This window comes from Colius striatus, chromosome 4 (genome assembly GCF_028858725.1).
Source record: "Colius striatus isolate bColStr4 chromosome 4, bColStr4.1.hap1, whole genome shotgun sequence".
Classification (NCBI taxonomy): Eukaryota; Metazoa; Chordata; class Aves; order Coliiformes; family Coliidae; genus Colius; species Colius striatus.
The window spans coordinates 50,318,748-50,343,509 of record NC_084762.1 but is presented as its reverse complement, the minus strand read 5'-3'; the positions used below and the strand labels follow the sequence as shown (position 1 = coordinate 50,343,509).

The following is a 24,762-nucleotide window of genomic DNA, read 5'->3' as shown; positions in this document are numbered from 1 at the left end:
CCCACAGGCACGCCCATATAACAAGATAGACATACTACCCTAGGTTTTTGAGTCCTCTGTTCTGCTGTGGTAAGTACTACTGTGGCCTGGCTGTGAAGTACACTGTACTAGCCTGCACCAGTCACCCAGTGCTCTTCTAAGGTCAGATATCTGTGTTTTATAATAATAAAAACCTGAGGTCTGACTAGATAACATTAAGCTGCCATGACAACTGCTTCTCTGCCTGAGGCCTACTGGACATGATCCAGTGATAGAATAATCCCAGGATTTATGATTTTTACTGCCATCTATCTAACACATCAGTGTAAATGCTGCTAGGCTGTCTCTGCTGTTCTTCCACCCTTTTCGGCTACTAGTAGGTCTCTTGACCAATTGTGATACAAAAGCACAGTTTTCAAGCAAATAGGATAAATTTTTTCACCATTATCCATTTGCTAAGGAAATGAGCACCTCAGTACTACAGGTTGCTTCTGCTTTGAGACCAGTCCTGCCTGCTGTTTGCCATGGAGATGCTGGTGCAGTTCTGTCCCAGTGTCCATTTCCGGTTTTACTGGCTGGCAGGTTCTCCAGCATACCCCTAGAAATGTCACAAGTACTCTTTTAGCAAAGAAGTGGCACACAGAGCTGCCATGGTAACTTGAAAATGACTAAAGACCTGTTAAAAATCATTAAAAATAATTGCAGCTTTGGAAAAGTAGACCATAGTGTGCCCAGATGAATGAATGACCTGTGAGGGAGTAATAAAAGCCACCAAAGCTGGACAGACTAGAGAGAGGAAAAGCAGTGCTGTTTGTGGAGGGTCATAAGACTCACATACAGCACTGGTTTGTGAAGTTTAAGAGGAACTTCAGGGAAAACCGTCCTTTGCTGCATCCGTAGCCATGTGGGAGAGACTGCAAAACATGCTCCTGAGTAATGGGTGATGTTCTGGGATACGCAGCAGAATAAAGAATGGTCCAGCGTCTGTTTCAAGACACTTTTATTTAAATAGGAAGCAGAATTGTTGGCAGGATCACTGCCATTTTGTTGGAGCTGAGAATTGTTACTTGTTGCAATGCAGTTCAAATACAACACTCCTTTCTGCCTGACTAGACCTTTAGTTTAATGAGAAAAGTCTCTTAATTTTATTTCATTGTATTTCTTTTCATGGTAAGAAGTGACAAATAGCCTAAATGTGATATATGCATACTCCTCCCTTATGTTCTGTTGTTCCTAGAGCCCTCTTAGTGTGGGGGCTTAAGCCACTGTGGAAAACTGCTAACTGGTTGAATAGGTGAAACAGATCATCAGCTCATTTGAAAGGGTGAAACAGATCATCAGCTCGTTTGAAAATACATGCCCATATGATATTTCAGCAAGTCTTGACTCTTTACAGAAACTTCAGGAGCCTGCGTTCTTATTTATTTAGCAAATTAGTTTATTTTTTAAATGACAGCCCTTCAGTGACAGGCTCTTTCTCCCTAGACATGCTTTCAGCCTGGGTTGTCAGCCTGAAATTAGTAACGCGTTGGCACCTCTGTACCTCTGTTGGGGCACAGTTGAGAGAGGAGGCAGGAAATATCAAAGTAAGTTAAAAAAATCTAGAAAACAGAACACTTAGAGAAGGGGGAATAATGAAGCAAGAGATAGAAAAAAACCATTAAGCATGAAGCTTAAGAAGGAATTTGGGACAGGAAGAGTTAGCAAAGAGAACATACAAAAACATATATTCTCTGTTCTTGCTCTCCTTATTAAGTGAGGAGAGGGCTAACTTTTTTTCCTGCACTTTCTGAAGCTAGAGTAAAAGGCAAAGCTGGTTATCTGGTTTTTACTAGGTATTTAAGTCATTACTGTAGCAATAAAACTGCCCTTTAATTGCTGTGCCATAATTGTAGGTATTTGTTTCTTACACTGTTTAAGGTCACATAAAAATGAATAGATTTTAAAAATAGGTTTGTGTTAAGTGCCTGAATTTGGAAAATGTTTTCTGCTAGCTCTCTGCAGAGACAGTACTTTCCCTTTACTCTCGTGGTTTGACTGTTCAGTAGATACATTTTTTAATTACCAAATTGGATTTTAGCAGGTGTAGTCAGTTGATGCATTATGGGTATAAGAGATTAGTGTTTAATCCTTCTTTTTATTACTGTGTAGAATGGTATACTTGGGAAAGTATTAAAGGTGCATTGCATACTCCAGAGTACAGAAATGACATTTATTACCGAGTTTTCTTTCAGCTAGCATCATTTAGAAAAAAAGCTGGTGCAGAACTCTGCAGGGGCCCATAGACTCATCTATAGTGAAACTGCCTTAAACAATACAGAGTGGAGGAAAAGGGTAAGAAAACCTTTTCATATGTTAAAACAAAAGCAATTGTTCAAATATGAGTACTTCCACTTCTTGAAGATGCTTATTCTCTCTGCATTTTAGGTTTTTTTCTGAAATAAAGACAAAAGAGGTGTCAGAGCGCAGAAGATCTTTGTGTTAGTGAGTGGTAGAGGCAAGGACTGAAAAGGATCAGTGAATCAGATATAATCTGGACTTGTTTGAGATACCAGTCCTGTGTTTTGCTGATGGCTAGTGTTCTCATTCTAAAAAGCTGCAGAGGCATTTCTATCGAATAAAAAGAACATTATCCCCATTTTCATTCTGGCATGCCTGTTACGACTTTGTTCTGTAAACAAAGAGGATTATGGGAACTGGAAACTAGATGACATTCTATTAAAAAACTGTGCAAGTTTTTTCACTGCAAATGTAAGAATTGGACAATTTGGTGATAGCTACCTGTGAAAGAAAATACTTCATAAATAGACGTAGTGTTTTAGTTAGTAGGGCTTATGAGGAGGCAATTCTCTAATGCAGGACAGACTATGCACTGAGATTTTATATTTCCCAATTTTGCCATGCAACAAAATACTTGAAAAAAAAATCTCAAAATGCAATTGTACAAATTAAGAACTAAAAATATATGCTGCAGAAACATGGAGAGGGAAGTTTGTGTCCACTGTCCCTTCTGTTGTGTAGGCTGCCAGATTGCTTTGAAAGTATGTAATTTTAGGAAGCATGCATATTTATCTGTCTAGAACTAGCAGTCTGGGGAGTGGAGCAGAAAGGGAGTTGCATTGAATGAGCATTAGTTGCATTAACAGCACAAATTATTTTTTCCAGCGTATCATACACCTTTTCATGCAACTTTATAGCTCTTCTTCAGTAGACTATTCACTTAACATCTTAATCCCACAGAGTAAAGTCATGTGTTATTACTAGGTTTTTACTAACGCCTGCTGCATATCAGTCCAGAACTGCTTTCACTTAGTGAAGAAATTGTACAGTATGAATTAAACCCTAACTCTTGCACATCACTTTTCCTTTTAATTATTGTTTTCCTAACTGAATAGACAAATTATTTCACAAACAGTACAGCATAGAAATATGGAAAGTTAAGCTGCCATCAGCCAAATCATGAAACACCTGAAGCTGGTAAATAGTTTAAATGTATCCCCAATTTTATCTCTGCTGAAACTTTTTTTGGTTTGATACTTTCCCCCCCCCCGCCCTATTGCAAGCTCCGTAGCTTGGCTTTCACTTGGCATCAGATTGTAAAGCTTGTGAAGTCAAGTGAAAATGGGATTTAAAAGCAAATGGCAGATTTTGGCCCTTAGTAAGTGGCAAAACTCCAGTTGGTTTCATGTGACCTGCTGAAGTAGCCTTCTACTCGATGTGGGCTGGGGTGGCAGAGCACAGTGCTCAGCACGAAGGCAGAGGTTTTCAAAGCAATTACTGAATTAGCAGGCTTGCCTTTCAAAAAGTGGTGAGCAGCTGCCTTTTGACAGCCAGGCTCTCTTTTGAAATGTCGCAGGTTGGTTACTCCAAAAGGCTCAAAAGGAGTCATGCTTTGAGATTTTTCTGGATGGTCTGGAGTATGGGATAAACTGCAGTGCATTAATATAGAAGAAGAAAAGAAAATGGGTTAGGGAAAAAAAGACTAAAAGAACCTATTAGAAACAACAGTACTGTATTGAAATATCTCTAAAAGAGTGTGACAACAATTGGAATTATAATACAGGTAGGAAAATGTGGCTGTCTAAAATAACCTGATGATATTTCGTATTAATTTTGCATCAGCAATTTCTGTAGCTAATCTTCTCAGGTTACAGGTGAGATAAAGACATTTTCCTGGGTGCTGTAGCCCACCCATGTATCAAAACCTAAAAATTAAATAATGTTTTTAATCTAGTCTCAGAAAGTTATAAAGTCAGACTCATTGTGTGCTTGCTGGTGATGGAAAAGGCAAGTTAAAATGCAGTTTAGTTCTTTGTGATTATAACGGTCCACAGTAATGTCAAACCCCACTTCTCTTGAAGGTCATCTATAACTGTAGTAAAGGATGTCTCGTGGCTATCTTACATGCCACTTCAACAAGCCACGAGCTGAAATACGAGCACGTGCACTGTTAGTAAGACTAACAGATCACCTTACAGACACAAAAGTAACCAGTCTGAATGACTAATTTATCTGTTTCTGTGTGTGTTTTAGCATAGTTTTTCCCAGCTTTTCTCTCTGAAAAATTGGAAGACTTAAATACAGACTACTCTTGGAGAAGGTAGTGTTCACATAGTAAATATGCAGGTAGCTAGACAGTTCAAGCAGAATGTTTCCATACAATTTCTCATTCTGTCGAAAGTAAAAATGGTATCTAGCAGGTATATAAGCTGCTTTCTTATTCTGTTTATTTTAGCTACTGGAGAGTGATCCTGAGTTGATTAAATACACTTGGGTTTTCCATTTTATGATGCACACTCTTAACTGTATTGCTGGAGTGCATCTGTTGTTAGCACTTGGAATTTGTTGCAATTTCCATAATATCCTCTAAGTGAGCCTTCACCTTGAGGTTGACGCTTAGGCATTGAGAATTGCATTCAAGAGGAGTAATACTGTTTCAGCAAATTTATGGAAGGAAATACACTCTTGTTTGTTTATATGCATGTGGATGTTATCTAGAAGTGAATTGGATATTTTCAAACTGCTGGAATCCAGATGGCAAATTCAATGCAACTATCTCTGGATTGAAGGGAATAATGAAAATTCTGTACTAACATTCTATATTGTACATGAATATGTTAATGAAAAATTGCTGATAATAATATAGTTCGTTATATCATTCCATGCACAGTCCTTGGGTCAAGTAATTGTGGTGTTACTTGTCAAAGAGAAAAAAAGCAGAAGCAGTTTGTCATAAGATTCAAACCAGTATGGGGGCTTCAAAAAGGATTTTCATTGTCTGAGAAATGGTTCTTGTTAATTTAAAATGACTGCCAAGGTACATGAGATTAGACACGTATTTTATAGATATTATGAATCATTCATCTCATTAGGCCCAAGTATGAGTGGTAAAGCTCTCTAGTGCATTTTACATGAATTTGCATGTTTAGTTCTTAATATTTTGTAAACTACATGTGTATGCATTTGTTTTAATTATGTCCATGCAAGTGTGTTAACTTGAAAGCTTGCTTTAATACCACAGAGCTGTAGAATTTCATTTTAGAATGTTGTAGTCACAGAGGTTCTCTTTAATTCATTTTTAATAGATTATACTTTTCTTGGGTTTAGGACAAGAAAAGATGCATAAATTAGGATACCAACAGTCTTTTGTCTTAGGGTCTAATATTTAATAATAATCATATGCTAATACTAAATAATCTTTTTCTTCTTTTTAAAGATGCTGTTTTGGAAGTCTTTGTGCATCGCCTTATTTTGAGTATATGAACTAACTGCATTTACTCCCCAGTTATATCCCATAGATATTACTGCATTGATATGACCACATTCTCTTTAAAACAAAAATAATTTTGTTTCAGATTCTCATTGACTATTTAATAGTGCTTTCAAATAATGTACTTTTTAAAAACTGATACTTTTCAGAAGATGTGGAAGATACTAAAAAGATTTAAAAATCCACGAGGTTGTTTTTACAGATTGTGAGATACAACTGATCGTTTCTGGGGAGACTCTTACTTAAAAGCTGTAAAATCAGATATTTAATTACTCTTTATACTGCATATAAAATGCACACCTCCCTTTCCTGTGGTTGTTAGAAAAGACATGGTTGAAATAGATGGTCATTATTCTCCATGAAAAAAATGTTCCTGTAGCATTTTTGCAAAAATCTTTGCCTGAAAACCTGCAATCAGAAATAACTTTTTGTCCGTAGCAGTTGAACGCTGAAAAATGAAGCAAAGTGATCTAAATCAAATTTACAAGACTGATAACCATGCAACTGAGGGAAGAGTAGCTACTGCACAACCTGTGCTCTGTCAGGGGAAATTCAATTATAGATGGTTATACTCAAGTATAATTTGTTAATGCGTGCTTCTTGCAAAGGGAGAATAATTCCCACAAAGCATCGACAATTTTATGCATTTTTACCAGGATACCGTCAAAGGAAAGGGATTTTCATTGAGTTTCATAATATACAGTCTCCTGGAGGAGGAATATCAATGAAGTGGTTAGCAGGATGGGGGTTTTCTTCTTGATTTTGTTTGGCTACTGCAGTCTATATGTAAGAACATAGAAGAAAAGAAATCCTCTTTTTTATTAATTTGAATATTAAAGAATTGAATATATTATATTACTGTGCAATAGTTGGGTAACAATTTTTTATAAAATATTGTTGTGATATCTTAGTCTTTTGGACTGTAACGACTATAAAATTCATTTTCAGCTTCACCTTTTTGAAAAACAGTAATGATCAAAGTTGATATAAATTCTCTTCCCCATTCCCTACTTCTCAGAAGTGAGTCTGAGAATCTGGCTCTCTCTTCATCTTTTTGGTCAAGACACTTCTGAAGAGCAGATCATGAGAGCAGCCATAGCTAAGAAGTCAGCAGAGGCACAGACTTCTTTAGTCTCTTAATGGGGACTGTTTCTTAACAGAGTTTTGTTTGTGAACAGAGAGGATGCTTGGAGAAGGTCCAGCTTTCTCCATGTCTGGGACGTGGGTGGTCTCTGCCTCTGAACCCAAGTAAGAGCAGTGCTGTGTGGTAACCCAGTGATGAAGTTCTTAAATTAACAGATGTAGTGGCTTTTGAGTAAACTCTTCTCAGATATCTTTTTATTTTTGTGCTAAACAGCATAGAATATCCAGCTTTTTGAGGGCTCAGTAATGAGATATAGGAATGTGGTAACAATTTCTAGGTTCTGATGTAGTTGTTTTAACTGGTATTTTTATATCCCTGATTTTGAATTGTGCATTTTGGAATATTGTGTCTAGTTCTTGGCCTCTCACTTCAAGAAGGACAGGGAACTGCTGGAAAGAGTTCAGCACAGGTCCACCAAGATGATGGAGTGGAGCATCTCTCTTATGATGAAAGGCTAAGGGAGCTGGGGCTCTTCAACTTGGAGGAGACTGAGGGGTGATCTCATTAATATTAAAAATATGTAAAGGGCAGATGTGAGTAGTATGGAGCCAGGCTGTTCTCAGTGATGTGCAATGATAGGACAAGGAGCAATGGGTACAAGCTGGAACATAAGAGGTTCCAAAGAAACGTAAGGAAAGACTTCACTGTGAGGGTGATGGAGCACTGGAATGGGCTGCCTAGATGGGTTGTGGAGTCTCCTTCTCTGGAGACATTCAAAACCCACCTGGACAAGTTCCTGTGTGACCTACTCTAGGTGGTCCTGCTCTGGCAGGAGAGTTGGACTGTTCCAGCTCTTGAGATTCTGCGATTCTGTGATTCTTCTCAGTTTGCTGTTGCATTTCTGCATCCTGTCAAGGTAAGCTGACTCAAGCCACAAGGCTCAGTGTTGAAGAGTGGGAGATCAATGAGATGGTGAACATCTGGGAGATGGACCTTTTGCCTATCAATTTTCCCCTCACCTGTGAACAGCAAACCTGATATTGTCACCTTCCTCAAACCTTGCAGGCCTGTAGTCTGTAGATTCATAGAAAAGCAAGTCAGTTGTACTTCATGAAATGTCTAGGATGGATTTGAGGAGCAGTAGGGATTGCCTAGAGATTAACATATATGAAAACTTGTGTGAGCAGCTCAGTATTAGTATTTCAGTGAAGCGCTCTCGCTGCTAATAAGAAAAACCTGAGGCAACATCTACATGGAGTTCCGCTGGAGGAACCTTCGTGGTAAGGCTTCAGCCTTCTGCTCTGGCAGATTTGTTCTTCCTGTTCAGTGCTTTTTGGCTGTGGCACGCATTTTCTCCCCAAGATGAGGCTGGCATTTCATGGAAGGAGACCTTGAAATTCTGTGAGTCATATGGAAAGAGTAGTATCACTTGCTAGCCTAGCAAGATCAATATTAAGAAGGTTGACCTTTTATCATTTATTTATTTGGAGGACTGTTGTGCTTTGTCTCATTTTTGTACATGATGGACCCTTTTTTAAGTACAGTCTTTAATGTCAAAAGAGGACAAATGGAGGATTCTGAGTGTGCACTAAAGAAACAAATTTTATATATCACCTGCACATCATCTCAGTAGTTGAAGTTCAAATACAGAAAGGTGCAGTACTTCTCAGTGTCTTCCTGGAAACAGTACATTCAGAAGAAGGTATATGATGCATGGCTTTTAGTAGTAGTTTTTCTTGAGGGACCTTTAGGTTTTGAAGCTAAATAGTTTGTGCATGGTTTAGCACAATATAAAAAGTCCAATAACTGAAATGAGGCATAAAGCCTCATTTCATCTTCGTCTTCAATTCTGTGCATTTCAGCACAACCTTCATAATGATGTTTTGCACTTCTGTTGCCCATACAATCAAAATACTTCATAAGCTTTGGAAACATTAGAGAATAATCATTGGTTATAAAAGAACACTTTCATTTTTTACCTACTATTATTTCCAGTAACCCAGAAGGTAAGCGGTAGTGAAAGCAATTGAGTAAAGAAAGAGGCAACCCATTACCACTTCTGCTTTGTGCACTTCACATCCTTAGCTACACAATCAGTTTTACTGACTTCTGTTCCAATGTGCATCTTTCAGACAGGACAAAAGGTGGGGAGGGGAGAACAGGTAACTCCAAAGTAGATGAATAGACACATGCAGTATGTGGAATATTTAAAAAAAAAAAAAAAAAAAGTGGAAGTCTAACTTAAAATTTACTGTGGCCTAAGTATTCACTGCTGCCTCTGTCATGTAGATGAAGGATGAGGGAGCTCAGACCCAGAGCTCTCATAAGTATTGGACCTGAAATGATAAAGTTGAATTGCAGGTTAAGCTGGGCACAGAGGTTGATCTCTTCACAGACTTCTGGGTTTCTGCCTTACCTCTGTTGGCAGAGAAGGTGCTAGAAGCATCATTATTTGCAATTAGGGTTGTAGCATTATTAAATTTGTTGAGTGTATTTAATGAATTGACTTGACTGTCTTTTTGTGAGGCTTGAGGTGCAAATTCCTCCAGCATTTCCACTGAAAACCAACTGAAATGTAACACAGGATGTAGAAGGAAGTGGCTTTCCTTCTGGGGGGGGGGTCTTTGGGAGGGAGGCAGTACATCAAGGGTTAAAAACTCTGCCTAGCAGTGAACAGAAGGATATCACTGTTACGTGCACTAACCTCTAAAGAACAGGTCATAACTCATAATAATTGCATGGGATAATAGTAGCAACAAGTTAAGTCTTTCTACTTTTGAATGTTTTCTCGTCATGCATTTTATGTCACGCTGACTTCCAAGTGGACTGCTTTTTCTTACTTTGTTCTTCATTCCGTGTCGTTTTACAGTGAAGTTTCAAAGCTGTGGTGGAAACAAAAAAATACACTTTGGAAGCAGTGAGCCAGAAGACTTCAGAGTAGGTGAAGATGGTGTGGTCTACGCAGAGCGAAGCTTCCAGCTTTCAGCAGAGCCCACCGAGTTTGTTGTATCTGCTCAGGACAAGGAAACCCAGGAAGAATGGCAAATGAGAGTGAAGCTTACCCCTGAACCAGCCTTCGCAGAGGCTTCAGAAAAGGTAAAATAACAACTAAATGCAGCCTGTATAAACATATCTCTGCAAACAGGCCTAAAAATAGAGCCTATTTGACTGTCTGTTGCACACCTTTCCCTGAGGTAGTTTATTAAAAAATGCTTTATGCATGCAAAGCTAGAGCTTTAGAAAGAACTTTTCTGCAGTCTGTTACTCATAGCTTTGCATGGAAAGGCATGCCTGAAGTATATAGTATTCATTTATGTTTGAGCTTTTTGTTTGTATAGTTTGAGATTTATACCTGAATTTAGGTTGGACAGGGTCATTTCTTTAAATTGCTTGAAAATATTGCAGTATTTATTCAAGTGGTTAAATATAACCACAAAATAAATCTCTGCTAGAATGCATCAGTCACATTTATTAGAGGGGAGCTGTAGCTTTAGAGCAATTGTAGGAAAGCATTTCTGGCAGGGAATATTGGCTTTGTCTTGTCCCTTCATAATCAAATTGGAGACTGTAAATTATTCATGATTTCAGCAGTACTTGGTAAGGAAGATAGTCTCCCTCTGCTGGAAGCTGCCACGGGATAAACCGTGTACTACAACAAGAATCAGACGTAGCAGTATACAAATAAAACATTTACCGTAGGAAAACAGTATTATGTCTACTGCCTTTTTCTGTTATATTACTTGGTACCTACTGTTTCTTACCTTCGCTTACAAAATACTTATTCTACAAATAAAGAAGAAAATTTATTCATAGATTAACATACCTGTAATAGGTACTCATTAAAGATTTAAGCATAATGTCAAAACAGACAGTGTGGTTATGCAAGACATTTTTCCTGCAAACACGCTGGAGACCAAAGCTGTGTAATCTTCAGGTTTTTTGTTTGCTTACTTGATGATTGGTTTAAAACTGCTAAGACATGTTTTTAACAAAGGAAATATTGTCCTGATGTTGAGATATGCCAGGGCATGCCCTGTTCTTTCCAACGACCCAGTTCAGGCATCTTTACCATCAGCAGAATGTAGAATAGTGGAATCTGGCCTTCAGCTGGGCATGTTATCACTCTGTGGCATATTTGATTAGATTTTTATTTTTAAAAAGGTGTTTTTTAAGATTTGGAAAGCATTTTTGTCTCCCTGTCTTTGCCCTTCAACAAGCTATCGTGGATATATGTGTGCTGGCATCCAAAGGATGAAGTGACTGCAGATGGAGAAAAGAATAGGAAGGGAATGTTGACACCCAGCAGAGATTAATGCCCAATGTGTAAAGTGGGTCATCTACTGCATCCATCATGGCTGACATAGGTTTAAAATAATTACAGCATTAATTCTATGGGATTTAATAGGGTCATAAATATTTGAGACATTCCTTACCAGTATGTATTAAACTTCTCTTGGAACTCAAATTATATTTTAGCACACTCAGATCTAAATTTAATGTACAGTAGCACATTACCTGAACTGAAGTTCTAGCTAATGAGAAATACATAAAGGTATACTATTAAATTCTGAAAAAAATATTAACTACTTTTTGGAAAGTGCAGAATAGTTTACACAGTAGTGCCATGAAATAATTGGCTTATAATTCCATTGTTCCTACAACTTTAATAAAGAAAAAAGAAAAGTGGTCCTTAAAATTTTGCAGTGTAGTTGTAAGTAATGTTGCTTATTTTCGTACTGCACTGTGAATGAAAATAAAATAGTTCTGTGACTTCACAAAGACAGCCTTTCAGTGAATTATGCAATTGTACCTGAGTTATTTTACAACATCTACTACTAATTCTTCCCCTAACATATGCTTAATTTTGTCTTGTACCTGGGAAAGGACCAAAAGAAAATCGAAGACATCATATTTCCATGGCAACAATACAAGCACAGCAGCCCTCTGAAGAGGCAGAAGAGAGACTGGGTTATTCCCCCAATCAACCTACCAGAAAATTCCAGAGGACCTTTTCCTCAGGAATTAGTTAGGGTAAGGAAGTTAATAGAAATGTGGTTTCAGTGTCCCTTGGAGACCTCTTGAAGAGATTTTGTGCAAATGATGTCTTGTTCATTGTCCAAATGTTTTCTAGTCTTTAGGGTTGGTTTCTCTTGCTACCTCTGCATAGCAGGCTGGTCTGCATTTACCAGGTTCGTTTTAAGTTGTCCCTATGCTCCTGTACTGGTGGAAGGTGGTCTTCATTTAGATAGTAAGTGCTGTGATTACTGTTAAGGAGGATCTCTGCTGGCTCAGGAGCCCTCCAGTCTCATGCACTGGAACGTTTCTCCTGGGCAGGAGTGTGGAGGTGAGCAGCAGCAGAAGGAAAGGGGTAAGGGCACCAGCTGCTCCACAGGAGCTCCTCTGCAGCACAGAGGTTGGCTGTTGCCAGGAGCCCAGCACAAGAGAAGGCTTCCAACCACAGTACTGGTTGGTCATGATCAATTTGTTGGAACTGGGTGGTCATGACCCGTTTGTTAGTAGATCGTTACTCCAAGTTGATAAGGTATGGTTTTGCTCTGTTCTGTTGATGTGCATGCTGATGATTCACCTGCTCATCACAGATGCACTGCCCTTTAGTATTTTTCCTTGGAAGATGAGACCAAAGTTCCATCTTTAAACAAAAACAATGAGTTTCTAAAGGGCTACTGCCAGTAGCGGAAGACAGCCTGTAGCTTTAGTCTGGGAAGATAAAGGAGGAGAGGAAAAAAAAAGCCAGACTTTTATTTCTTCTGTAGTTTTTTGATAAGTATATATTTTCTCTAGGATCTAACCAATTATGTTCAGGGTTAGAATACTTACTTGTTAGAATTGACTTTCTTTTTGAAAAATAAGCAAGGATATTTTTATGTTCCTGAAAATTCACTGACAAGCTTTCTGACTAAGAGTCCAATTGAAAACTTAAAGCTTTATACTAACTTTGTACCATTTCCAGAATAATTATTTTTACATGTTTAGCTTAAAGATGGAAAAGCAAAAGGAAAAAGAGCTGCTGCTTGTCTTAGCTAATGTAAACATTATCTTTTGACTTGTAGATTAGGTCTGATCGTGATAAAAGCCTCTCCCTACGGTACAGTGTGACTGGCCCAGGAGCTGACCAGCCTCCAACAGGCATCTTCATCATCAATCCTATCTCAGGACAGCTGTCTGTGACGAAGCCTTTAGACCGGGAGCAGATTGCTTCTTTTCATGTAAGAGTTGAATTTGCCATAAATGAGATTATCAAATTAAAGATTAACATCTGCTTCAAACATGACTTGAGCAGCTAGCATTTATTTTTCTGTGAGATATGAAGAGTTTGTAACAGATTTGTATTTATTATACGTACTAAGGCTAACTCTTACTATGTTTAAGCAGCTTAAATACATTAGCATACATAAACAGTGATTAAATGTATTTAGATAAAGTAATTTTTAAAAGATTGAAATATGGTTACAACAGCTTATATTTCAGATTCAGGCCATTGATCACAGTCTCTACTGTATTGTATATTTTTCAAAAGTTTGCTTTTAATTCATCAATTTAAATTAGAATGTGACTGCTATTAGAATTGCAGTACCTCTGATTTGAGAAATGGATGGGAAGAATAGCCTACCAATTTTCGGTTTTGGAGGCAAATCTAAGCATTTTAATGGAATTGTAAATTAGATCTGTCAGCTTATGAAAATTATATTCTTTGCTCTAAAAAAATTGACAAAGTAGACCACAGATTCCAATATTAGTGGAAAAGGAAGGGGGAGGCCAGGCTGTGACCTACACTTGTCTATGCTTTTGAAAGCACATGATGAAATCATTACAGAATTCCTCAGCTCCTATAGAGAGAGTTTCCATCATGTTGTGGATTAAAATGCTTCTTGCCTTGGACTCCAGGAAGCCCTTTGAGAGCTGCTTCCAAACAGGAGACGCAGCAGGAGGCATCTGGGGGAGAGATGGATGAGGTGAATGGTTCTCACAAGAAAACACCACCTTCATCATCCAGAGGATTTTTACAGAGAATTTGGCATTGACAGTTCAAGATTTGCTGACTTAGACATCTGCATTCTAACAAATAATTTCCAGAGTACGGAGTTAATAATGCTCACTTATTCCTTTTCTAGTAGGTTTGTAGCCATAAGATACACATGTGTGTTTTTGTGTAGAGAGATATACACACACACACACATATACACATACATATATTAAAAAAGGGCTTCAGCAGGACTGTCATAAAAGAAAGTTGTTTCTTGCACCTAGTAATGACCAGGATACATAGGTGTACATTTTCAGAAAGTACTGTGTTCCTTCTGTTTGGCCATCTAATTTAAGTAAACCTGACTGACAAAGGTACTCCTTTATTGTCAAAAAGGACTACCTTTGGCAGTCAGCTTTACCTAAAATTACTTTAAGTGTCTTAAGTATCTTTGAAACTCGGACCATAAACTTTTAGCCTGGAATTACAGTGTGTTTACTGACAGTGATTTATCAGAAACCCCTGCCTTGGTGTTCCAAGTAACACAGATGTATTCTAGATGCTTTTTCTATGCATTCATGTCTAGTCAATATACATAACGTCAGTAAAGATTTTTTTTTTAGTGATGCCAGCATTCATTCCCTATGGATTGCTAAGAAGTTATCAGCTGTTTCATATAAATCTGCATGTTTTTAGAGCCTGTTTTCTAATGGTCCTTATTAAAAAGAGACATAAATTATGGTAAGCATTAGTATTAATCAAAATTACATGACACAAAACAATTTTCAGCAAATCAGAGAAGTAAGCCTTCAATTTGGTGTACCTCTGAAGTCTGAACAACAGTTCCAGTAGCAACCTTAAAAGGTTGATATGAGTGAACAATGGCAGATAATAAAAATACAGTGAGGTTAAAACGTGTGGCCTTGAAATTTCCTCTCACCATTACTGTATGTATTTGTGCCTGTATGTTGTAGAAATTCTAATACTTTTAATGATTTTTGCAGCTGAGAGCACATGCAGTGGATGTAAATGGAAACCAGGTGGAAAATCCTATTGACATTGTTATTAATGTCATTGATATGAATGACAATAGACCAGAATTCTTACATCAGGTTTGGAATGGGACAGTTCCTGAAGGATCAAAACCAGGTAATACATGGACCTCTAAAGGGCGGGGGAAGGTATGCAGTGTCATTTTGAAGGAGGTGCTTTCAGACTTTGTCATATTTTCAAAGGTATCTTTAGCACCATGAGCAAAATCTGAGGTACTATCTTATTATTTCATCTTATTTAGGCACGCTAGGATTCACTTCCAAAAGAAGAAAGTATTACGTACATAAACTAAACCAGAGAGGGCTTTAAGAATATGACTTTTATATTCCTCATTTTGAAAATCCTATCTTTAATGTCACGGTTCCTACAGTTACGTTCATGATAGCTATTGATTCATTTAGTTGGCAGGTCAGTGTATAAGATACTTTTAAAGTATCAGCAGATCCAGTTTTAGTTCTGAATCTTAAAGGCTTTGGAAATACTGGTATTTGAAATCAAACTGTTTAATTTGAAATCTCAAGAAAACCTTGGTCACATCTCATTTGAATTCTAATCAGCTCGGACTAAAGTTTGCACCATGGCTGAAACCACTTTCTTAATTTGTCAGTAGTGCAAAATGAATTTTTTAAAAAGGTTAGCACAAGAAATGTATTTTCTCACTTCGCAGTGTTGATTTGGCATTTGAGATGCAACTTGGAGACCTTTGAAAGAGTATTATTTACATTGATTTTCCATCACTATCAGTGTGTGCACCAATTCTGAACATTAAGTATGTTTCCTTTGGCCCAATTAATAACGTTTTTATCTAAACATGAGAAACTATGTTGCTACAGCAGTGTTATTTATGGCAGAATTGTAGGATTTCATTGTTTATGGAGCTTCTTCAGTTATAAGCAAATCTGATATTTTTTAAACACAATGTATTTTTATCTCCTCTAATGTATTTTAATTACGCTGTTGGTGAGTCTTGGGTTTAACCAGTTTGTTTTAAGTAAGAGGAAGAATGTGCAGAGTTTACCAAAAGAAATACATGCTTTGACCATTGCTTGTTAAGTGATCTTGTGTAATCTGAGTAAACTGTTTATATAACATCAGTTATTTATCCTGCTCCCAGGAACCTACGTGATGACTGTTACTGCCATTGATGCTGATGATCCCAACGCACAGAACGGGATGCTGAGATACAGAATCTTATCACAGGCCCCAAGCAGCCCCTCTCCAAACATGTTTACAATCAACAATGAGACTGGTGACATTATCACTGTAGCAGCTGGACTTGACAGAGAGGTATGGCAAGCCTTCATACTACAGGCTGGGTTGTTTTTAATATTGTGAAGATGCACATTTTTTGCCAGTCTGAACTTTATTACTTTCATTGCCCTGTAGGCAGAGTATAAAAACCTAGAAAAGAGGAAATTAGGATAGGGATGAAAATTGGACCCACACATTCTGTACACATAGGCACTCTTGGTTCTATGGGATTTTGGAAGAGATCTTGTCTGCTTGCTTTTAAGGAATAGATATGCAATAAAGCAGAGAGATGCAGACAGGGACCTCAGGAGCTTAACCTGGGTCTGAGATAAGAGGTGTTCCTCAGCTCTAGCCCTTTCTTCTAGCTGAGCTCTGTGGACAAAGAATAGGTGGAAAATAGAATCAGCTATATGTTCTATTATTTTGGAAGCTCCGAGAGATCTTCTGTCCTCCCTCTGCTTTCTTCCTTGTTCTTCACAGCAAGGTAGTAAAATATTTGAATTTTTAAGGATTCTGTGTAGCTAAATTTGCAGCAATTCCCCAATCTGAATTTTGCTTATTGAAATAAACCAGGAAAATATTACCAATTTTAAAAATTGAAAACCACTTTTCTAAGAAATAAACCAGTCATCATTGGAAACTGCATAGATAGAGTCTTGTCTCAAGGCCCAGACACACAGTCAAAAACTTAAAAGAAAAAAAATATCTATATCTGACTGTCAGTAATTCCCAGCTACATGCTGGGCAAGACCCATCATTCTGTCCAGATAGTTCTTCACTGTGCCCACCAGAATGAGAGTGCCAGATCTGCACTTCAATTCACCCATCTGAGGTGGGAATAAAAATATTTCCCTCTCAACTCCAGATCTGTCACGTGGACTAACTGTGCTTTTGAACCACTTGAAAACTTCAAAAGAGATAAGCATTATTTTATAAACAAACTATAAAATCCAAACAACTCGCTTTTTTTCAACACATCTTGTTTCAACTTTTGTTTTACTAACCTCATTTTAACTCATTAAATCTGAAGATTTTTTAAACTGGATTTGCTGTTGAGCTTTTAGCTGTTTGTTTATACTTTGTTAAAATGGAGAACAAAAATGCTTTATGATGCTCTGGGTGGGCTATTAATATTCTGATGCCTTTTAGTTTGAACAGGGTAATCGGAAGATCTGAAAAGCTAAACAGACTGTTAGATATTGCAATTAATTTTTAAAGTTTTATTAACTTTCTGTGTAAGTTGACTTTGAAGAGGATGGATTTGAGGAAGGGAAAACCCTGAACTTTACAGCATTGCCCTATTAAATTACAAGAATGATAGGCAGCTTTGTCCTTGCTTTTAAAATCCCTTGGTCATTTTTGACAGGTGAACTTTCAGAAGGACATAGAGATAACTCTTCAGTTCTATTACTTAGTCAATAGTTGTACTGGAGTGATTTAACTTGTAAGAAACCGGCTGTCTGTGGAGTTTTAACCCTTGCATTAACAGTTAGAGAAGCCTTGTCATTTGCCATCAGTTTCCCTGATGGATCGCTGTACTGATACCCAAATATGTATATATAAACACTTCTTGCACATGTTGAATATTATTAATTAATGTTAAATCATTCAGATATTAAATTAGACTAATATGAGATAAAATGGTTTCCTTCCCAAGCCATTGCTTCCCTCATTTCCTCAGTCATTTTGTGCAAGTCAATTAAATTTAAACGACTGGGAGTCTTGAAAGCCAGATCTGAACTGAGCTGGCCTTGCGACAGTGGACTGAGGAGTGCCTTGTTTGTTGTACAAGGTTGCTGCTTGTCCACAAACTTCAGCAAGGCTACCCTCTTTGTCCTTTTCTCTAAGTCTGGACTCTCTTTGTAAAGCTCTAATTAGGCTCATAAAATATTAGACACAATCTTGAATTCTTAAAAGATGTGACACACTATTTATGGGAGCATAAATGTTTTAGGAAAAAAAAAGTGGCTCCTTGCAGAAGAGCGTATCTTTTCTGCTAGTATTTTATGTTAACATGCACAATGCATTATCTATACTAACATGCACGGGAGGAGCGTTCCTTAGGTAAGAGGACTCAGCTAAAGACAGTAGAGATCTTTCACTTGCTATCCCAAAAGACGGTGTTTCATGAGATGCAGCTGTTCTTACTACTACTTCTGTTGCAGTGGAATTCACGTCGGCATTAAAACACCTGCCTTACTGCTGGAGATACCAAAGAAGTCAGACAGAGTGCTTAAATTTGCACACTGACATTCCTACCTCATGTGAGGTTAATTCAGTGAAGTGCTGTTTTATTTGGCTTGCGTTGAAGTGGAAAGATGTGACCTGATGAGGTCTGCGTTCTTTCTTGAAGCTGACAGTTCATTTTCAGATGTGTTGCTGCACAGTCTCTGTGCAGGCTGCTGACACATGCTCGGCAACTTATTCCTGGCTGTTTCTCAACCAGCAGTAAAGAGAGAGCCACCTCTCCAATATCCCCATGCTTATAAAGCTGTGTGCTTGTTGATTTGTGAAATTTCATTCCCAGCAGTTGATCTTCTGTATGTGAGTGCCGAGAAGGGGGAAAAGCAAAACAAACCAACTCACATATATTCTGTCTTTTGGGGCAGTTTTGTGGGAAGTTTCTAGTGTGCTTCTTGGAATTAAATAAGAAAATTGTACGGAAGTTGAGTCTCTATGTAATAATAATAGAGTTTCCTTAATGAAATTTGGTTGTTGCGATCAATGTGTTTAAGACCCAGGTGAATTAGAAGCACCTGCTGTTTCAATAACCTAGAATCATCTGGCAGCAAGGTTTGCTTCAATACTGCTCTAGATTTTATTGCTTCACAGTAACTAAAGTATATTTTTTTTCCTGGATGAAAGGGGTGAAAGTATATCTTTGATTCCATTGTGCCTGCTTTTCTTGTTGGTATTGTGAAGGAAACATTTAGGATGTTTATTTAAGCCTTTTGAAGGTCACTTTGCAAGTATATTTTCCAAGCGAGAATTCGCATGTGTATTTATGCATTATTAAACATAGATATTGCATTTCTATATAAATAATATTAGTCTTGCTTTTTTGAAGAGCCGTGGGATGCATATATAGTAACGTGTGCTTGGCATGTGTTGTAAGGGTTCCTTTGTGGAAGAGGACGTGAGCATAAATTATCTTAAATGGGAGATGAAGGTTCATACAGCTTATTTTTAAACTTTTTACTCAATGACTCATATTTGCAGCTTGGAAGTCTATATAACCATTACATCTCTTATGTCTGTCATAGCGTCTGGCCATAATTTGAAAGAAAGTCAGTAGAACTGTCCTTACACTTTTTTTTTTTTTTTTTGGTGGGGGGGGTTGAGGTTGTATCAGTATCCATAGTCCCATTTTGTAAATTGTTTCCACGGGAAGCAATCTGTCATATACCCTAGTCTTTTAAGTAGTGGGAGAAAATAAGGTATGAAATGGAAGAAAGAAAGATTTTAAAAAAAGAAGACAAAATGCTTTTCTTTAAGTATTTTTTTATTTTGGCAGGTCTTTGCCAGTGTTGGTAAACTACTCATGAAAGTGATGTTTCAAAGGAATAGCAACTCCTTATGCTTGTGTGTTTTCTTTTGGAAAGAACTTAATAACACCTAGCTCTATCTGAGAGAGGAAACTCGACTGGTAAATGAAACAGCACGCACAATATGTGCATTTTCATGGTAGAGATGAGTTAAAATCAACTTCTCAGCAGCACCAAAACCCCTTATTTTTCAGATTTTTTTCAAGTTGTAGGGGGTGGTGTTTATACCGTCTAGTCGACTTTGTTTTCGCCAGCAAAGCCGTTGGAGGTCGGGCCTTAGCCGGGCGTGCCTCGTGGTTGCCGGCTCCCGCCGTGAGGGGAGCCGAGCGCGGGGCTCCCAGGGCCGTTACCCGGTGGCACGAGCGGCGGAGGCGGTAGCTGGCGAGGGGGGGGGCGGGGGCAGGAAAGCGGCGGCCATCTTCGGTCCGGGTGTTTAACATTTATGGAAATAGCCCATGTGGTTGTTCCCTCCCCCTTTCTCCCACTGCCCTTACCCGGCACTATTAGCTTTGATATCTTCGGTTTCCATAGCAATCACAAGAAGTTGCAACAGCGGTTTTGTGCTTGGGCTTGGCTGGAAAAAAACCTTGGCAGTTGTGGCTGTTTGGCCAGCAAACCTACCTTGGCTCAGTTCTCTTAAATGCTTTTGAGGACTTTACCCTACTTTAGTATATTCTGCCCTCTGTTCTTTTCCCCATTTGAAAAGCGTTGTTAAATCTGTGATAACAGCATTAACTGGATAAAGCGGTTTTGGTTTTAGAGAGTAGGAAGCAGGCAGTCTGTCCTTGTCTCGGTGATAGTTGGAGAATATCAAGCAGTAGTTCAATATGTCTAGATGCATCCTGGTGCTGTATTCCTGTGGCACAAACTTTGCTCCTGTCATTTCGGGTGATGCTAACTAGAATAAACAGTGTGATAGGTTCCATTGCTTAGCAAAGTGAGATGTTGAGAACACCTGCTGTCCTGTGGTAATGTTGGTTTTGTCTAAAACTTATGTCGATGTCATTTTGTGTTTTAGAAAGTACAACAATATACATTAATAATTCAAGCTACGGACATGGAAGGAAACCCAACATATGGTCTTTCAAACACAGCAACTGCTGTCATCACCGTGACAGATGTCAATGACAATCCTCCAGAGTTCACCGCCATGACTGTAAGTACAGGGTAGGACTAACTGAAGGATGTGCATATTTATAACTGTTCCTCATTTTTCTCATTATATTCACAGACAGTAAATATTTATTACTTATTTAATAGTGTACTGGCAGACAGAATTGAAATAAGTGCAGAATATATGTCCCTTAGATTACAGTATGCTGCTTATGCCAAAAGGCAAAAGCTGACAAGGGAATCAAACCATGCAGTTTTCTAGGTGGCCTCAGGTAAACCTCGTTAGATAAATTGTCAGGGCTCCAGTGAAGAGATGCGCTTCCTAACATTGATGAATGTTCAGTATGTTATGGCTCTGTCGTGCTTCTGCAGTTGCGGTAAAACTATTTTCTTCCTGTTTGTTTGTTTGTTTTTGCAGTTCTATGGGGAAGTACCAGAAAACAGGGTGGATGTGATCGTAGCGAATCTTACGGTAACGGATAAAGATCAGCCCCACACACCTGCGTGGAATGCGATGTACCGGATGACCGGAGGAGACTCGACAGGTCGATTTACCATCCTGACTGATCCCAATAGCAATGATGGGCTGGTGACTGTTGTGAAGGTAGGAGATGCTTGTACTTACTTCAGAGGATTAACCAGAGATGGAATAAGTAGGAGAACGCTGAGGGAGAAAAATGTTGAACTCATGAGGCCAGTACAAGTCTGGAAAGTAAAACAGATGGGCATCATCTGTCTTGTGGAAATAAGCCATCCATCTCTTGGAGTGTTTCCTTGCTTACACTATCAGTAGTATTCCAACTGATCGATTTTAAAAATTAGGCTAAGTTGTTGAAAATTACAGATTTTGAGGCTTTATTTGACAAAAGATAAGAATTAGTCTGTGGAACAACATTTGCTTGATATTTGTTGTAAAGGAAAAACTTCCTACATCCCGGCTTTTAGTAGTAGTCACAGTTGTCTGTGGGTTTTATGTCAACATGTTCTCATTAAGAAACAGATACAGGCAGTCAGGGCACAATCAGGAAAAAGTGATAGGTGGGAGGCTATTTCTACAAGAGGCTTTTAAAGACTGGCTATTTTTAAAACCTCATTTAAATAACCTTTTATGGAATAACCTGTCTGTCTTCATTCTGCAGCCAACATGGCTCTGCATTGAGTGGTGACTTACTTCAAGTGATGATAACAATGTGGTTCTATAATTAAACCTGCTAGGCAGTAGCCACCTTTCCTTATGGCCCTCTGATAAGTGTCTCATCTCTGAGTTGGCCTATTCTGGTTTTGGCTAATCCACTTAAAAAGTCAAGTGTGAGACGCCAGTGTACTCATTTGGAAATGAAAGCATTCACTACTATTTCCTCTCCCCCCCCTTTTTTTTTTTTTTTTTTAATATTCTCAGTATCTGGGTGACAAAAAGATAAAACTTTTGTACAGCTATAGTGGTAATTCACACTAGGGGTTTTTTTTAACAACTGTCTCTCTTTTGTAACTGCACTTCCCAGAGATACCAATTGTTACATTGCAGTCTTCCAGCACAAACTATGTGAGTGTCTGGGCTCTGTAGCATTCCTTTAAGCACCCAGACAGGGGAAGAGTTGGAAACCTGCCTACAGTTTTTGTTGGCAGTGCAGTGAGTCAATCTGTCAACCTTTAATGAAGATTGGATTGTCTCTTGTCATTGACTTCACACTGTCACATGCCTGCTGTCCCTGTGTAAGGTACAGGGTTCCTTCAAGTCTAGAATTGATGATGAGTACTACAGTGCTTAGTACTAAGCAAATCAGGTCTCAGGGAATGCCTAAGCTCTGTGCCACGCGACAGAGGAATTCTAACCACAGATTCCTTAAATTGGATTTCTGGCTCGGTGAGGAAGTCCTCGGACCAAATATTCTAACTTCAAAACTGATGCTGCTGCTGCTAACCAAAACCTCAGCCTAGTCTTCTGTTAAGGTGTTACATTTATTGTGTTCTCTTTAAGCTCTGTGCTCATTTTTGAGGAAAGCAGTCAAAATGACGCTTTAAAATATGCTTTAAAGTAAAAATAATATTGTGTGCCCATTGCTATTGTGAGTAAATGTTGACACTTCCTACTCTTTGCTTTCCCAGCCTATTGACTTCGAGACCAACAGGATATTTGTGCTTACTGTGGCTGCGGAAAATCAAGTGCCTTTGGCTAAGGGGATTCAGCATCCTCCTCAGTCAACAGCAACTGTGTCCATTACAGTCATTGATGTGAATGAGAGCCCGTATTTTGTTCCAAACCCAAAGCTTATACGTCAAGAAGAAGGGCTACTTGCTGGTAGCATGTTGACAACTTTCACTGCTCAGGACCCAGATCGTTACATGCAGCAAACCTCTCTAAGGTCTATATAAACATTTTGCAGGTGTTGGAATGTAATATCTGTGTCATAGAATGGGTGGAGAGCCAAGAGAATGCATATGAAGTGATTGTGTTTTACCATAGCACACAACTAAACCAATACCTCCTGTGGCTTTTGTGAAGCTCTCTCTAAAGTGATTTTTGGTGGCAGAGAAGGTGACCTAATAGAATTGTAAACTGGATCATCTCCTAATGCTACATCCGACTTTTCTCAGGCAGTATGAGGTTATGCATGAGTGTTAAATTATACGTGGCATTCCAACAAATTCAGTCAGTGCAAATGCACACTTGTGTGAACTAAGATCATTGGCACTTTAAATTAACCAATAATTTTGACACATCAGCAAAACCAAATCAGATCGTTGACCAAATCTGAAGGGATTTCTTCTCATTTGTTCTCCAGCAATGCAAAGTGCTGCTGTTGTCTGTCTGTGAACTCTTGTACTGATAGCTGTAATGATAATTTGATCACAATTTGCCTGATGTCTAAAACTATGCTAAATGAGAAAAGCGAAGAGAATAAAAGATGGAAATCTTAAAGCATGGTTTCAGGCACCTTGTTTAAAACATGGCAATTGACTGCAAAGCTAAGGCACAGTGATTGCCCTTTGTCAGGACTCCACTTCCTAGCTTATCCAACAGCTTTTTTAGCTCATATAGAGGAAACTTGAGAACTTTCTTTCTGTCTTTCCTTCCAAAATAAAGATTCTTTAAATTTTTTTTCTCCTAATTTTGATCAGCTATTGCTACTATTTTGCTCATTTCTGGATACAACCATCAGAGGTGATAGCATGAGAGCTTAAGGATATATGCATTTTTAATTATGTGAGATAGCTTGCACTTGATTAATGTCAAAGGGCAAATTTATCAGATAGAAGGGTGGTCTTGAAAGACAATCCTCTTTCAAATTAAGATGAGAAGCATGCAGTACACCAGGGCGTCTCAAAAATTAACTTTTAAGTGATATTGGAAACACTACAATAACTTGAGCTTGTGCTACTCTAGCACTCTTTATCCATTGTTACCTCTCTCCTGCTGTCAGTGCTCTGATAGATAAAAATTAGTATGAACTGCTCTGGAGGTATTGGAATAAGCAAATGGTATCCTTAGTGATCATTTTAATTGAGTCTGAGTATGAATATTGTATGGTTTATGGTAATTGTATGATTTCCTACAGTTACATGATAACTCACGTGGCAGGACACTTCAAGAATCTAAATGTAGGACTGTTTTAAATACCTATTTTAAGACTTGGAGCAACAAAGCTTAATAAATGGGAACAGATTGTTTGCAATACTGTCTTCAAATTTCAAAAATATTTTAAAAATAAAACTTACTCGTGTTGTCTTTATCAATATTTGTGTTGGCAGCTAAGTAACTCATCTTATGATCAAACACAGGTACTCAAAACTTTCAGATCCTGCAAACTGGCTGAAAATTGACCCTGTTAATGGACAAATAACCACTACAGCTGTTTTGGACAGAGAGTCAATATATGTGCAAAACAATATGTATAATGCAACATTTCTTGCTTCTGATAATGGTAGGTATCGACATTGTATATTTTTTCAAAAAGCTTTTTTCTCCGTGGTTGAATGGCAT

The 24,762-nt window shown here is 38.2% G+C and overlaps 1 protein-coding gene across 1 annotated transcript in view; it reads left to right on the top strand.

Moving 5' to 3' along the window:
- CDH2 (cadherin 2) overlaps positions 1 to 24,762 on the top strand; it is a 115,664-nt gene that overhangs the window by 68,030 nt on the left and 22,872 nt on the right. The window contains exons 3-11 of the mRNA XM_061994700.1: positions 9,703 to 9,929; positions 11,718 to 11,864; positions 12,905 to 13,060; positions 14,823 to 14,967; positions 15,986 to 16,158; positions 20,686 to 20,823; positions 21,199 to 21,384; positions 22,887 to 23,143; positions 24,561 to 24,703. Coding sequence (XP_061850684.1) covers positions 9,703 to 9,929; positions 11,718 to 11,864; positions 12,905 to 13,060; positions 14,823 to 14,967; positions 15,986 to 16,158; positions 20,686 to 20,823; positions 21,199 to 21,384; positions 22,887 to 23,143; positions 24,561 to 24,703 — 1,572 coding nt within the window. The remainder of the gene's footprint in view (positions 1 to 9,702; positions 9,930 to 11,717; positions 11,865 to 12,904; positions 13,061 to 14,822; positions 14,968 to 15,985; positions 16,159 to 20,685; positions 20,824 to 21,198; positions 21,385 to 22,886; positions 23,144 to 24,560; positions 24,704 to 24,762) is intronic.